Below are 14,140 nucleotides of genomic sequence, written 5' to 3'. Positions count from 1 at the left end.
TGCTGCATATGGTCTGAACACTAACAGGCTGACCCCCCCACCTCTTCAATCTCTGCAGCAATACTGACAGCAAACCTGTAATGAGTCACATGACATTTTGGAGGGAAAACGACAAGCAGTACTCAATTTGGACATTCAGCTTCCCACAATGACATCACACTCCGCGTCTCCTATTGGCCGACTGGGTGACGTGTCATCATTTAAGGGCACAGTGCACCAAAGAGCCACAACAGGCAGAATGAGCGAGGCTTCCTTTACTAGAGTGACGCCCTCGTATTTGCGATCTTTACTCGCGGATTTACCTATTTTGTGTATTTTCCCCCCTCCATGATTTTAATTATTGAAATACTTTTTTTTTTTTTTTTTTTTTTTTTTTTTTTAATGCTAGCCATCACATGGAAAGGGAGTATGTGTTTATAGTTGTATGTATGCAGTAAATCTCTAGTGTCCTGACTATTTTGGTTAATTAAAAAAAAAGATCTCAATTTTTACATTTGCATTTTATATATAATTAAAAATGCTAATTTAAACTGTAATGACAATTATAATAAAAACATAAATACACACCTGTTATTTCATAGTATTTACTAGGCCTGCACAATACATCGTTTGAATAGCGCCATCACGATGTGCACATGCGCAATAGTCCTATCGCAGGATATGCGATTATTATTATTTATTTATTTATGAACACGTAAACTTTTGGTTGCTTCATAAAAGCAGGCAGCAAGTGTGCCGAGACATGGCATAACCATTAACCTGGATTAAATGGTATAATATGAATACAAGCATATTTTGCAATTTTTGGCACTTTCAATTCTCAAATAATAAATATAATGTACAGGGATGTACGTAGTTTCTAAGGGGTGTACTCACTTTTGTTGCCTGGGGTTTAGATATTATTGGCTATATTTTGAGTTTTTTGAGGGGGAAAATAACTATTATATAAGCTGCACACAGACTACTTTTCATTGTGTCAAAGTGTCATTTTGTCAGTGTTGTCCCATGAAAAGATATACTTAAATAAGCAGAAATGCGAGGAGTGACTCATTTTTGTGGTACACTGTATTTTGCATTGATCATTTAGCCTATCAATTAATTAGGTTCATATTTGTGAGAAATGTCGACATGACACCCATTCAATAATCTTTTTGGTCTTATTAATGTCCCGTCCCCAGCAAAAAGTGTACATGCAGGTTATGCTGTTATATCATCCCTACCAATGTTGAGACCATACCTACGCCCTTGGTCTATTGACCTCAATGGCAGCCACAGTGTTATGCTTTGTGAGGTCACTAGAGATTTATTTGAATTCTTTTTCTCAATATATTTTTTTGAAGTTTTGATGTCTTAGAATTTGTATTTTATTTACAATATATTTTTATTATGCATGGCTTCTATTTTTGTGTGTGTGTTCTCTTGCAGTTCATTTAATATAAATGTTAGATGTCAAAGGACTTTTGTGGCTCCTGTTATTTATTGGTGGGAGATGGTCAAAACGGCTCTTTCAGGATCTAAGGTTGCTGACCTCTGGGATTTTCTATCTTTCCACTGGGCCTTGTAGTGATGCTTGCGTAGCATCTTCATTCTAAGGTGGCCCTTTTTTTTTTTTTTTTTTTAAACACATGCAAATCTATTAGTGCGCTGAATTGTTTTATTAGTGAAGACAAAGACCTTATGTGCATGGACCTTGTTATAATTCTGTTCAAGTGGGCTTTCCATAAAGCAGTCCTAATATTTTCACGCTACCTTTGAGCGATCTAACAATAATGCTTGTTTTTAAACGACAATAAAAGGATGGCGGTCCATGTGAGTGCGTGAGAGACAATGGCAATGACAGCAACCGTGGCTTTGGTGGATGCTCTACACCCCATCGCCGCATGTGGCCTTTGAACCCATTGTTGTGTCGCGGCTGACGTCAGTGCCGTCGGAGCGAGCGAGCGGCGTACGCCTGGCGAGACAAAGGCGGCGGTGAGGAGCCACTAGAGCGGGCTGCGCCGGAGAGAGCGAACGGGGTCACGGAGCTCCCAAAGCAAGCCCACTTTGTTTTTTTTTGGGACCACCGACGAATCAGCAACGGGTTTGGCGTTTTCCCAACCATGAAGACGCTCTCAGGAATATCCGCACAGAGACAGCACTCGGCGTGCTTTTAACGTGTTTTCTTTTGTATAACTCTCTTTTAACGCCCCCCACCCTAGTTTTAGCGTGCTAGGCGGCTAACGTGTTAGCTCTAAAAAAGAAGGCTGCTCCTCCTCCCTCCTTCTTCCTCCTCTTCTTCTTCCCGGCTTACTTTCTCATCTGTTCCTGAAGGAACAAGGCGGCGTCCAAGCGGGGGAGAGCGAGTCGACAAAGTGAGGATAAAGTAAGTTCCGACGCTTTGAGGACATTTGCCAATCTTTGTGTAACTATGTATGTCTGTTTTTTGCAAGGAGTTCCACAGTGGAGCTAGCCTAGCTCCCAAACAAAGGGGTCGGCAACGTGACTGTGTGGAAGAGCTAGCCTGCTAACTGGCTAGCCGGAGCTAACAACAGCACTAGTGACACTTTTCGTCGCCTTTTTTTGTTTTTGGTTTGGATAATAAAGTAACTCGCGACACGTATCGTCTTGTTTTGTATGCGTAGGTGGGCGGGTGGAAGAAAACGAATTTTGGTGTGGTTTCAAGGGAGCACTCTTTTTCTTTTATTCCTTCAAAGCTGGATGCTCGGAGTTGTCAGTCACATCAAGACAAAGCAAGGCTCCCCAAAGCTGACACCCATCCCGAAAGATCTTCATTTCTCTTTTATTCTCATTTGATTTTTTTTTTTTTTTTTTCCTCAGAAGTGGGGCAAGCTCACTCCCGAAAAGCACGCATCCGTCATCTGATGTGAGATCCACGGAGAGACTATGCCTAGCCCTTTATTCCACCCGGACATAATGGACCACGACGTGGTGATCAGCAGCCAGCACAACGGGGTCGGTCTCCCCCGAGAAACGGAGCAGGAGTCCCGGGACGAGGACCACCAGGAGGTGCTCCGCTTCGCCCTGGACCAACTGTCACTCATGGCGCTGGAAAAGGTGGACTGTGGTGGCGGAGGAGGCGGCGGCGGGCTGGCCGACACCCTGGACGGGAGTCAGGCCCCCGCCTCGGAGGGCTACGCGGACCTCCAAATGTCCCGGGACTCGCCGACGTCCTGCTCGCCGTCCCCGGAGTACTACGGCTCGGGCGGCTACCACATGGCCGGCGGCTCGCACCCGATGCTCCACGGGGAACAAAGCTCCTCCGTCCTCTGCAACCGAAAGAGAAGCGTCAACATGACCGAGTGCGTGCCCGTGCCGAGCTCCGAGCATGTGGCGGAGATCGTTGGGAGACAAGGTGAGCCTTCCGCGGGCTTGTTTTGCCGAGGGGGGAACCCTGTGCTTCTTTGTTTGGGTGCTCGTTTGCCGACAACTTTTGCTCGGTTCGGTCGCTCTACGTGTAAACACGCGACAGCGCGGTGGTTCTCGCTGTTAAAATGTCACATTTGCTTCATCAAGTGTGAGCTTTTGCCGTTGTTTTCGCACAATAGTTTGACAGGTAGCGCTGCTCGAGGAGGCGGGGGAGGGGTGGGACGGGGTCAGACAAAGCAGTCTGGACATGTCTTGCAGCCTGCACCAAACAAAGGAAATGGCGCTAAATGAGCTTTGACTGCATCAGAAACCGAGAGAGGTGGCTTGAATGAAAAGCCAGTGGCACCCGCTACTTGAATGTATGCTTAAACGTGAGTGTTATTGCATAAATGTGCGCTTTTGGGGTGCTGAAACGGAGCAGACGGTCACAAACACAGGACTGGGCGGTGTTACGCCCTGCACCCAAAGGCTGCTTGCGGCTCGCTCCGTCCGTACGCCGACGCGGTTCCCCTCGCCGCGCTACCCCGCTTTCTGTCGTTATTTCTCTCCTTCTTTGTCCCCGTCGCGCCCCCTCGATAACGGCTGGCGCTTTTTTTCCACCGCCGCTTAGCATGTCGCGGCCACGGCGGCGTTTCCAGCATTGTTCTCTTTGTTTGAAAAAGCCATGCTTTCAGCTTCCCACAATGACATCACACTCCGCGCCTCCTATTGGCCGACTGGGTGACGCGTCATCATTTAAAGGCACAGTGCACCACAGAGCCACAACAGGCAGAATAAGCGAGGCTTCCTTTACAGTAGAGTGAAGCCCTCGTATTTGCAATCTTTACTCGCAGATTTACCTATTTTTGTGTATTTTTTCCCCCCTCCATTATTTTAATTATTGAAATACTCTTTTTTTTTTTTTTTTGCTAACCATCACATGGAAAGGGAGCATGTGTTTATAGATGTATGTATGCAGTAAATCTCTAGTGTCCTGACTATTTTGGTTCATTTTTAAAAAATCTATTTTTACATTTGCATTTATATATAATTAAAAATGCTAATTTAAACTGTAATGGCAATTATAATAAAAACATAAATACACACCTGTTATTTCATAGTATTTACTAGGCCTGCACAATATACCGTTTGAATATCGCCATCACGATGTGCGCAGGATATGTGATTATTATTATTTATCTATTTTTGAGCACATAAATTTTTGGTTGTTTCATAAAAGCAGGCAGCAAGTGTGCCAAAGCATGGCATAACCATTAACCTGGATTAAATGATATTATATGAATACAATTATATTTTGCAATTTTTGGCACTTTCGATTCTCAAATAAATAATAAATTTGAAGCGCCTTAAATCTATAATGCAACAATTTTAAAAAATAGACACGATTACAGCATTTTTGTCATGGAGAATATGATAGATTCAAATATAAACTAAATAATACAATGATAAATGAGGAAACATAAGGGGGAAACTCAGGAAAAACTAATAATGTACTGAATGTAATACACTAATACAAAAACATGGTGATTCAGCCAAAGTCTTCCCAAACAGCTGTCATCTGGTGAAAATTTCTTCTAGTTTTAATATTGCAATATATATTGCTAACCCCCAAAAAGTCGCAATATAAGTTTTTCAAATATCGTTCAGTCCTAGTATTTACCTAATGGACTGGGTGTCTTTTGCCATCAGTGGCATCACATAAATTCAATGAGTGCCTATAAAGGGTTAACATCCATGCACTAGTACACTATTTGTCTTTAATTTTAAGGAATTTGGCTGAACCAGTAGAACGACTGTCTTTAACATTTTACTATATTTATTTATACGGACATATTTTCTACGTGACACTTTTTTTCCCCACCTGGATGGAATTAAACACTTCTAGTAACTCTATGTTGAACTGGTAACACCAGTTTGAACATTTGTTCGATAGCTTTGACATCCAACTTCAAGTCGAAGTAGTTACTACCTGCAAAGTCCTTACTAGTAAACCAATTCCGATTGATTCAATCATGAACTTTTTCGCTGTCATTGATGATGATTAGCAGTCCAATAATATGGCTCTTTTCACCCTTCTGTTGTGAAATTTAAATTAGTTTATCGCTTGTAGATGTCCAATCCATTTTAGTTGATTAAAATGGATGCATGTCTTTCGCTATAAATAGTATCCAATTAGTAAAAAAAAAAATGTATACACACATTTTCTTCAAATTTAATCTTTCACGAATGACTTAACCTAAGCCTGGGCGATATGACAAAAATTGTTATAACGATAATAAATTTATCAGTCAATATCAATAATTATCCCGATTTTTTTTTTCTTTTTCTTTTGATTGATTTTTGCCACTGAGTGCACATTGACAAAATCAGATGCTGATTTAGTCCATCTTTAATGTCAGAACTAAGATTCATGCATGGTGACAAACTACTACACAACATTTCACAAATCTGAGGAACATTGCCCAATATTAAAAGTTGGAAAAATGCAGAACATTGCACACAATCTAAGGGAGGCATGCAATCCCCCCCGAATAACCGTGAAGACCCAAACTAATTTTAATTTGCACTTGGTAATATTTTAAAGCCTTTTGTTCATGACGTCATGATGTCAACAAAATAAATAGACAAAAGAATATGTTCGGTTGAAAAAAATGCGACAGATAAACAAACAAGACAGCAATTGGTTTAAGTTAGGGGCCAGAAAAATAAATCTGTCCACAGTATCAGGCTTTAATGCTACTCATTGACAGGGAATGTTCCCTCCTGTACTGAAAACCCTCTCAGAGCTAGCGTTCACGTCGTAACAGCGCCCCCCTTCTCCGGTGTTCGGGTGCTGTAATCACAGTATAAACCTATCGACTTTTTTTTTTCCTGTTGACAAAAATTATATGACAATAATTATTGTTATCGTTTTATCGCCCTGGGTTGGCTTAATCCATCTGTTTTAAAAATCGAAGGTTGCCTACAAATTTGTTTGCTACCCTGCACTAGGCAGTTGGCTACCATTATAAATGTGTTTACTATTTAGTTGAATGTGATTTTTATTTTTTCCAGTTAAACCATAATCATATAAAACAATTGCTCCTCTAATGTTTTTTTTTTTTTTTTTTTGGCCTTCAACTCATGATTGGGTTCTCTTGGAGCTGGTTGAGTGGCTTCGTCATTATTTCAATGCTCACACAGTTAGGGCAGTTTTCTTTTAATAGTCTCATGCTCCATGACCCACATTGGACGTAGCAGTCCAGATATGAAAATGGTGCTCCAGTCTGTAGTTCTGTGGCTAATATGACATTTGTGCGCCTTCGATACAGTAGCGCCTTGACTTAGGATCCCCCTGACTACTTTTTCTCCCTTCTAGGTTACAAGCTGTTGCTTCGTTTTTGTTTTTGCGCTTTGCTATGGGGCAAAATTTGAGATTTGAGTAAGGAGCGCCACGGTCACCATTTCACCTTATCAATTTTTCAACAATTTTCAGAATCTTCACTCATAACCCAACTCCCAACGCTCTAGGCCGCACCCATAAATACACGCATTCAGCACAAATACTACAACATTGAAATGAATGAAATGAAAGCACTTTTCTTTATATTCTTTTGCAGTAGAATTTCTCGTTATAATGACATGACCATATTTATAATGAAAATTGTGGTGGGTTTGGGTGGCTTGAATGTATAAATGGCTTTTCAACTCCGTTAAAATGAATTGTATTCAAGGAAAGTCACCGCTGTTCATTCCCCCCCATCTTGCACTCCCCCTCGTGGCCATCCATGCATTTGCAGGCATGTATTCCCTCTTTTTTTCTTTTAGTTGTACTCATCTGATGATGCATCTGTTTCTTCATCCTTTTAATCCAGGTTGTAAGATCAAAGCGTTGCGCGCCAAGACCAACACTTATATCAAGACCCCCGTCCGCGGCGAGGAGCCGGTGTTCATCGTGACGGGGCGCAGGGAGGACGTGGAGATGGCCAAACGAGAGATCGTGTCCGCCGCCGAGCATTTCTCCATGATCCGGGCGTCCCGTTGCAAAGCGGGAGGCTCCGGAGGAGGAGGGGGCGGCGGAGGAGGAGGGGGCTCGCTTCCTGGACCGCCGCACCTCCCTGGACAAACAACCATTCAGGTACTGCTTGACTGCCTTTTACTTCATGTCTTTCACACAAAGCTCAGCTTAAGGTGATCGAGCCTTTAGACATTGTGGAATGTTATTTTTATTTCGGTAATTTGAGTTATTTTTATTTAGGTAATTTGAGGTATGCACTGCCTCTTGAATGCATTTTAGTAGGCTGGCATTACATTGAGAAGATTTTTTTTTTTTTTTTGTGGATTTAATTCAGACTGTTTACTTTCTCTTGCACCAAATGTAAAATTTAAGTAATGCTTTACACTACTCATAAAAGGTGAGAGATTGCGCTTCAACCTCAATTTGAGGTATGCACTGCCTCTTGAATGCATTTTAGTAGGCTGGCATTACATTGAGAAGATTTTTTTTTTTTTTTTGTGGATTTAATTCAGACTGTTTACTTTCTCTTGCACCAAATGTAAAATTTAAGTCATGTTTTACACTACTCATAAAAGGTGAGAGATTGCGCTTCATCCTCAATTTGAGTATGAACCGTCACTGGTGAACTTATGACCTTTGTTTCAATTTCAACAGAAAGTCTAAAACTTACATTTAAGTTTCAGTAGGCTACCTTTATTCATCAAGTAGTGCAAGTATAGTAAACAATTCTTCAAAAAAGAGGCTTCAAGCTGTTAACCGCCACCATCAACGTATTTTTTTAAACCCGCAATTTATATTTCTTTAAAAACAAACACATAGTTTAACTGCCCTAAGGTCCGCCAGCTTAATGTAAACACATTGAGAAAAGTCATACATGCAAATGGCATCAACATGGAGGCACATGTTACAGTTGTTTAATACTGCCCCCGAGTGGCCTAGGTGTGCACACCAGAAGGAGCAGAACATTGTCCATCGAATGGAAGTAAAAAAAAAAAAAAAAAAAAAATTCCCAAATCATTAAATTTAATAGAAATGAAAGAAACTCATTATTTCTTTTTAAAAATTACAAATTTAAAATGGCTATTTTTCTCAGAGTAAACATTACATTTGTTTGCTTTTTTTAATAGCTTTTGTCAGTGGCAGTTAAAGTATTACTCTATTACGTACTAATGACCATGGTCCATGACTGAATGTTACTTCCAGTCAGCATAGGACGTCTATTACTGTCAATGGCTGTGAAATCACTGTTTTGTTTGTGCCGCAGGTGAGGGTGCCATACAGAGTGGTGGGTCTGGTAGTTGGTCCCAAAGGAGCAACCATTAAGCGCATCCAGCAGCAGACCCACACTTACATTGTGACGCCCAGTAGAGAGAAAGATCCCGTGTTCGAGGTGACGGGCATGCCAGAAAACGTAGACCGCGCCAGAGAGGAGATCGAGACCCACATCACCTTGAGAACCGGGACCTTCGTGGACCTCCAGGGGGACAACGACTTTCACACCAACGGCACAGACGTCAGCCTGGAGGGCCTGGGCGCCCTAGGTGCCGGCCTGGGGGCTTCGCTGTGGTCCAGGGCCACCAACCACCATTCGGCGCCCCCGCCACCGCCTCCCTCGCCGCCACCCGCCGCCATCCCCATGTCGGTCAACCGCAAGATGTCCTCCTACCACTCGCACAACGGCAACATTAGCGCCGACGGCTACGGAGGGGGCCGCAAGGGGAACGAGGGGGCGAGCCCCACTAGCCCCTTCAGCACGGGTTCAGGCGGCGCCGGCTTCACTTTCGGGGGCGACTCCACTCCGCTCCCGTCCTCGGATGAACTGGGCTACGAATTCAGCGCGCCCAACATCTGGGCCCCTTTCGGCAATGGCGCTAACAAGACGGGCGGACCCCCGCAGCCGCCGCTGCGACGCAACAGCAGCGGCCTGAGCGGCGGCGCCGTTACACCCCGCCTGTCCCCCACGCTCTCGCAGGACGCGGGCGCCGGGCCCCTGGAGCATCCGCTTGCCCGCCGCGCTCAGAGTGACCCCCTGAGCGCGCTGTCCTGGTTGCAGTCGGGCGGCGCGGGGGGTGGCGGCGGCAGCTCCTCCTTCTCCGGGGGCTCCAGCTCCAGCTCGGGGGGCTCTTCCACCGGCTACTCCTCCAGCTCAACATCCTCGCTGCCCGGCGGCTCGCCCACCGACTCGGAAGGCGGCGTGGGAGGCGTGGGCTTAAGCTCCGGGATGCTCAGCCGACTGAAAAGCGCGCCGGGGGGTGTCCCGGTGGGCGCCGGCGTCAACAGGGACTGCTTCGTATGCTTCGAGAGCGAAGTGACCGCCGCCCTGGTGCCCTGCGGCCACAACCTTTTCTGCATGGATTGCGCCGGGCAGATCTGCCAGTCGGCCGAGCCCGAGTGCCCCGTGTGCCACACGCCCGCCACGCAGTGCATACGCATCTTCTCTTAACTCATCCATTGCCATTGACAGCGATAGACATTCAATCCATTTTGACTGAGAGGAACAGTCCGTCACGGCCCACGGTCTTTCCAACCTTTACGGTACGATACATGTTAGTGACGGACGCCGTAATACTTAAGCTGCCGTTGTTAGCCATGGTCCTCCAAACGGATTGGATGACTATCGCCAACAATGGCAGCCAATGCGTTATTTTAATAACGACAAAGCTGTTGGAACAATAGCAATATCTTTAAACTGATCCTTTAGTTCAGTGTTGCAAGTGCTAATTTGACAGTTACTGTGTGCTTCATGTAAAAACGGCTCATTTTTTGAGCAAATATGGGTCGTCTTTCACTGTCAATGGCAGTCAATGAGGGGAAGTGAGGCACACCTGAACACACAGTGGACCATAATAATAATAATGCAGCATTACTAGAGACTGATGCTGAATCCTGAATAATAATAATAATAAGGCTATAGATTTATTTGCTGGGCGAACTAGTGTCTTAACTCTCTTCAGGCCTTGATTTTTGCAACCCTGGCTTCCCTCACTCGTTCCTTTTGTAATTGCCAGATATTTTTCCAGGAAGTCGTCGGGCGAGGCCTGCACTTTTCTACTATGAAGTCGATTCCAATGATTTTCTGAAGGGCCTCCCCCAGGCCCGGAGTTGGACACCTGTGACATTAATCCCATCGGGTGTCGCCCCCCCCCCCCCCCTACCCAACCTCATCCTCTCGTGGCCATCAAGTCAGCACATTGCAAAGGCCGTTCAAACATCAACTGACAATCCCTTTTGGCTCCGTGTTTACGAGTGAGAGCGCACAAGCCATAATATCACACCTTTTCATTGTGTGCTTTCTCTCTCTGGTAAAGATGCATGCGTGTCTTTGTGTGCGAGCGCGCCGGTTCACCTCCCCCACGGCAGGCTCTGATCCATGCACGCCCTCCCCCCACACGCGTGCACACTCCCAATCCACCCACATCCTGTCTGTTACACTTCCATCGTCTCCTTAAGTGTTTTTTGTTAGCCTCTTCTATGAAAGAGAGTGGCTTTTAATGTCGCTCACGAATGTGTTTTAAGCAGAGTTCCTGCCATATGAAAAAACGCCCCAAAGGGTGAATTGAAGTATTTTCTTGCCTGCTGTCCAAACAAAACACAATCTTACCATTTTCATTCAGGTCTTCCCACCCTTTTTTTTTTTTGTTTGTTTTGAGTTGGCAGTTACTGCCTCCGTTTTTCTAGCGTTCGTTCGTATGCGGAATGTGCTCCAGACGCGAAGAAGCCATGACAAACTCGATTCTTCAAGGGCTTCCTCTGATGTCTTTTTTTTTTAATTGTTTTTTAATTGTTTTGATTTTTGTCAGGCTCACAGATGAGGAAGAATGGAGCGTAACCTTTATGGCAGCTAGTGGCGATCATCCAGGGCTTCCACACACACAAAACCAACACTTTGTGTTCCAATCCCAGCAAACTACAGAATGTTTGGCTTTATCTCTTAACCGGAAGCGCGTTGGTTCCCTTCAAAACGGTTTATTTGAACTTCCGGTAGGCCGGTGAGAATGTTAGGCTTAATGTACAGTACTTTCATTGTTGTAAAAGGAAAAAAAAATGGTACAACTTTTTTCAGATTGACTGCTGATTTTTATTTTTTTAGCCCCAAATGTGTACCCCTCCCCCATTTTCTCGCTTCAAGGTTTAAAAACAGGGTTTCCTGAGGCACGCTAGCCTGACCTCTGACCTTTCTTTTTTCCGATTAAAGGGGGGGATGCAAAGAGGAGCCTCGCCAGCGTAGGGGGGGCAGGGCGCCCGCCAGCCTGCCCCCGCTGCCTATTTTTTTGCTTTAAATTCTCTTTTGTACGCTGAACCAAAATGTCCAAACTGTCAGCAGAAGAACTCGCGAGTGTAAATATCGGAACAATCATCGGCGTCTTTGAAAACGACAACTTGTATCATTTGTAAGTTAACCATCTGCATGTCATTAGCTCATTTTTAAGATTTACACACACACAAAAAAAGACATTTTTACACATTTTATTTTTACAATTGATTTGCTTACTTAAATATCCCAGACAATAATGTGACCGTTTATTAAGATTTATTTTTATTTTCCTTTTTTTTAAGAAAAAAAAAGAAAAAAAAATCCTTATTTTCTGTGTACTACATATAGGCAATTTATAACAAAATGAGAAAATTATTGAAGAAAATTTTAAAATTGAAATATATTTTATTTGAAAGTTTATGGACCTTTTAACCGAGAGCTGGGAAAAATTGTATCACGGTATGATTTGAGCTGGTTTGAAAGTTATGAGAAATGTATCAAGAGTTTTATTTTTTATGCTTCTTAAATAAAGTCTTCGGTTTTTGGTTTCATTTTTTACTGTAAAAATGACAACTTGTCTCTTGTCTTTATTCTCATATGGAGACGCGTCAGTAAATAAAACCTTGTACTGGTGGTATGGAAAAAGTGTCTGAACCGTATGGAATTCCTCACATTTCTGCATAAAATCAAATGTGATCTGATCTTTGTCAAAATCACACAGATGAAAAAAAACACCCAAACATTGAAACCAATTTTTACCAAACAATTTAGGACAGGTGTGTGCCCAATCACCGATGAGTAGTTTAAAGCTGCCAAGAGTGTCAAGAGATTTTCTCCATGGGGCTCTGGAGAGGGACAAAAAAGATGGCGTAAGCACTTTGTTCATCTTTAACTTGTAGCGATAGATCAATCGATCCAATCGATTTTGACTGGACAAATGCTCTAACATACAGTAGCTGAATCCAGCTGCTCCCTCTTAAGGCCAACTTAAGCCCGTAAGATTTATTTTTTCATTCGCAATTCAATTTAGAGGTATATTTAGCGCTTTTTGATTTTTTTTGGGGGGGGGGGGGGGGGGAATGTGAACGATTTGTGAAGAGAATTGTAAGAAAAATGTTAGCATTTTACAGCATTTTAAATAATGTTTGCTATGTAAGTTAGGTTAATTATACAGTGGTATAAAGTATTTGAACCTTTTGGAATTTCTCACATTTCTGTATAAAAGCACCATCAAATGTGATCTGATCTTTGTCATAATTACACAGATGAAAAAAACAGTCTGCTTCAACTAAAACCATCCAAACATTCATAGGTTTTCATATTTTATTGAGGATAGCATGCAAACAATGACAGAAGGGGGAAAATAAGTAAGTGAACCGTCTGCCTAAGGAGACTTAAAGAGCAATTGAAACCAATTTTGTACCAAACAATTCAAGTCAGGTGTGTGACCAATCACTGATGAGTGTTTTAAAGCTGCCCTGCCCACTATAAAACACACACCTGGTAAGAATTGTCTTGATAAGAAGCATTGTCTGATGTGCGTCACGGCTTGGTCAAAAGAGCTGTCTGAAGGCCTGCGATCAGGGATTGTTGAATATATAAAGCTGGGAAAGGACTCATAACCATCTCCAAAAGTCTGGGTGTTCATCAATCGTCAGAAAGTTGTTTACAAATGGAGAGTTTGGCACTATTGCTTCACCAAAGATGATGCCAAGAGTTCAGTCCAGGATACTCAGAGAGGTAAAAAAAAGGACCCTAGAGTGTCTGCTAAAGACTTACAGAAATCACTAGCACGGTCCAATATCTCTCTGCATACATCAACTATATGTAAAACAATGGCCAAGAAAGGTGTTCATTGTAGGACTCCATGGAGGAAATCACTGCTGTCTAAAAAAACATTGTTGATCGTTTAATGTTTGCAACATGGCACTTTGGACACTCCACAGAAGTTTTGGCAAAATATTTTGTGAACTGATGAAACCAAAGTTGAATTGTTTAGGACACACAACGTCGTGTATGGAAGAAAAATGGAACAGCTCACCAACATCAACACCTCATCCCCACGGTGAAGCATGCTTGAGGGAGCATCATGATTTGGGTCTTTTGCTGCCTCAGGGCCTGGACAACTTGCAATCATTAATGGAAGAATGAATTCAAAGGTTTATCAGGATGTTTTGCAGGAAAACCCGAGGCTGGCTGTTAGACAGTTGAGGCTAAAAAGAGGATGGTTGCTGCAACAAGACAATGATCCAAAACACAGATGTAAATCAACTTCAGAATGATTTCAGAAGAACAACATACGTTCTGGAGTGGCCAAATCAAAGTCCAGACTTGAACCCAATTGAGATGTTGCGGCATGACCAAAAGATAGCGATTCATGCCAGACATTCCAGGAATCTGACTGAACTAAGCAGTTTTGTAGAGAAGTATGGGCCAAAACTAGTCCTGATCGATGTGGCAGACTGATCTCCAGCTACATGAAGCATCTGGTTATTGCTGCCAAAGGCAGGGCCACAAAATAT

General features: G+C 43.3%; 1 protein-coding gene across 1 annotated transcript; it reads left to right on the top strand.

Moving 5' to 3' along the window:
* The first annotated feature begins 1,752 nt into the window (after positions 1–1,752).
* Positions 1,753–12,185, top strand: LOC130930489 (RNA-binding protein MEX3B-like). Its single transcript, XM_057858471.1, has 4 exons — positions 1,753–2,362; positions 2,818–3,352; positions 7,221–7,483; positions 8,628–12,185. The coding sequence occupies exons 2-4, from the start codon at positions 2,884–2,886 to the stop codon at positions 9,804–9,806; spliced, it is 1,911 nt and encodes a 636-aa protein (XP_057714454.1). The 5' UTR covers positions 1,753–2,362; positions 2,818–2,883; the 3' UTR covers positions 9,807–12,185.
* The last annotated feature ends 1,955 nt before the right edge of the window (positions 12,186–14,140 follow it).

This window comes from Corythoichthys intestinalis, chromosome 14 (genome assembly GCF_030265065.1).
Source record: "Corythoichthys intestinalis isolate RoL2023-P3 chromosome 14, ASM3026506v1, whole genome shotgun sequence".
In the NCBI taxonomy this organism is placed as follows: Eukaryota; Metazoa; Chordata; class Actinopteri; order Syngnathiformes; family Syngnathidae; genus Corythoichthys; species Corythoichthys intestinalis.
This window is presented reverse-complemented; position numbering and strand designations above follow the sequence as displayed.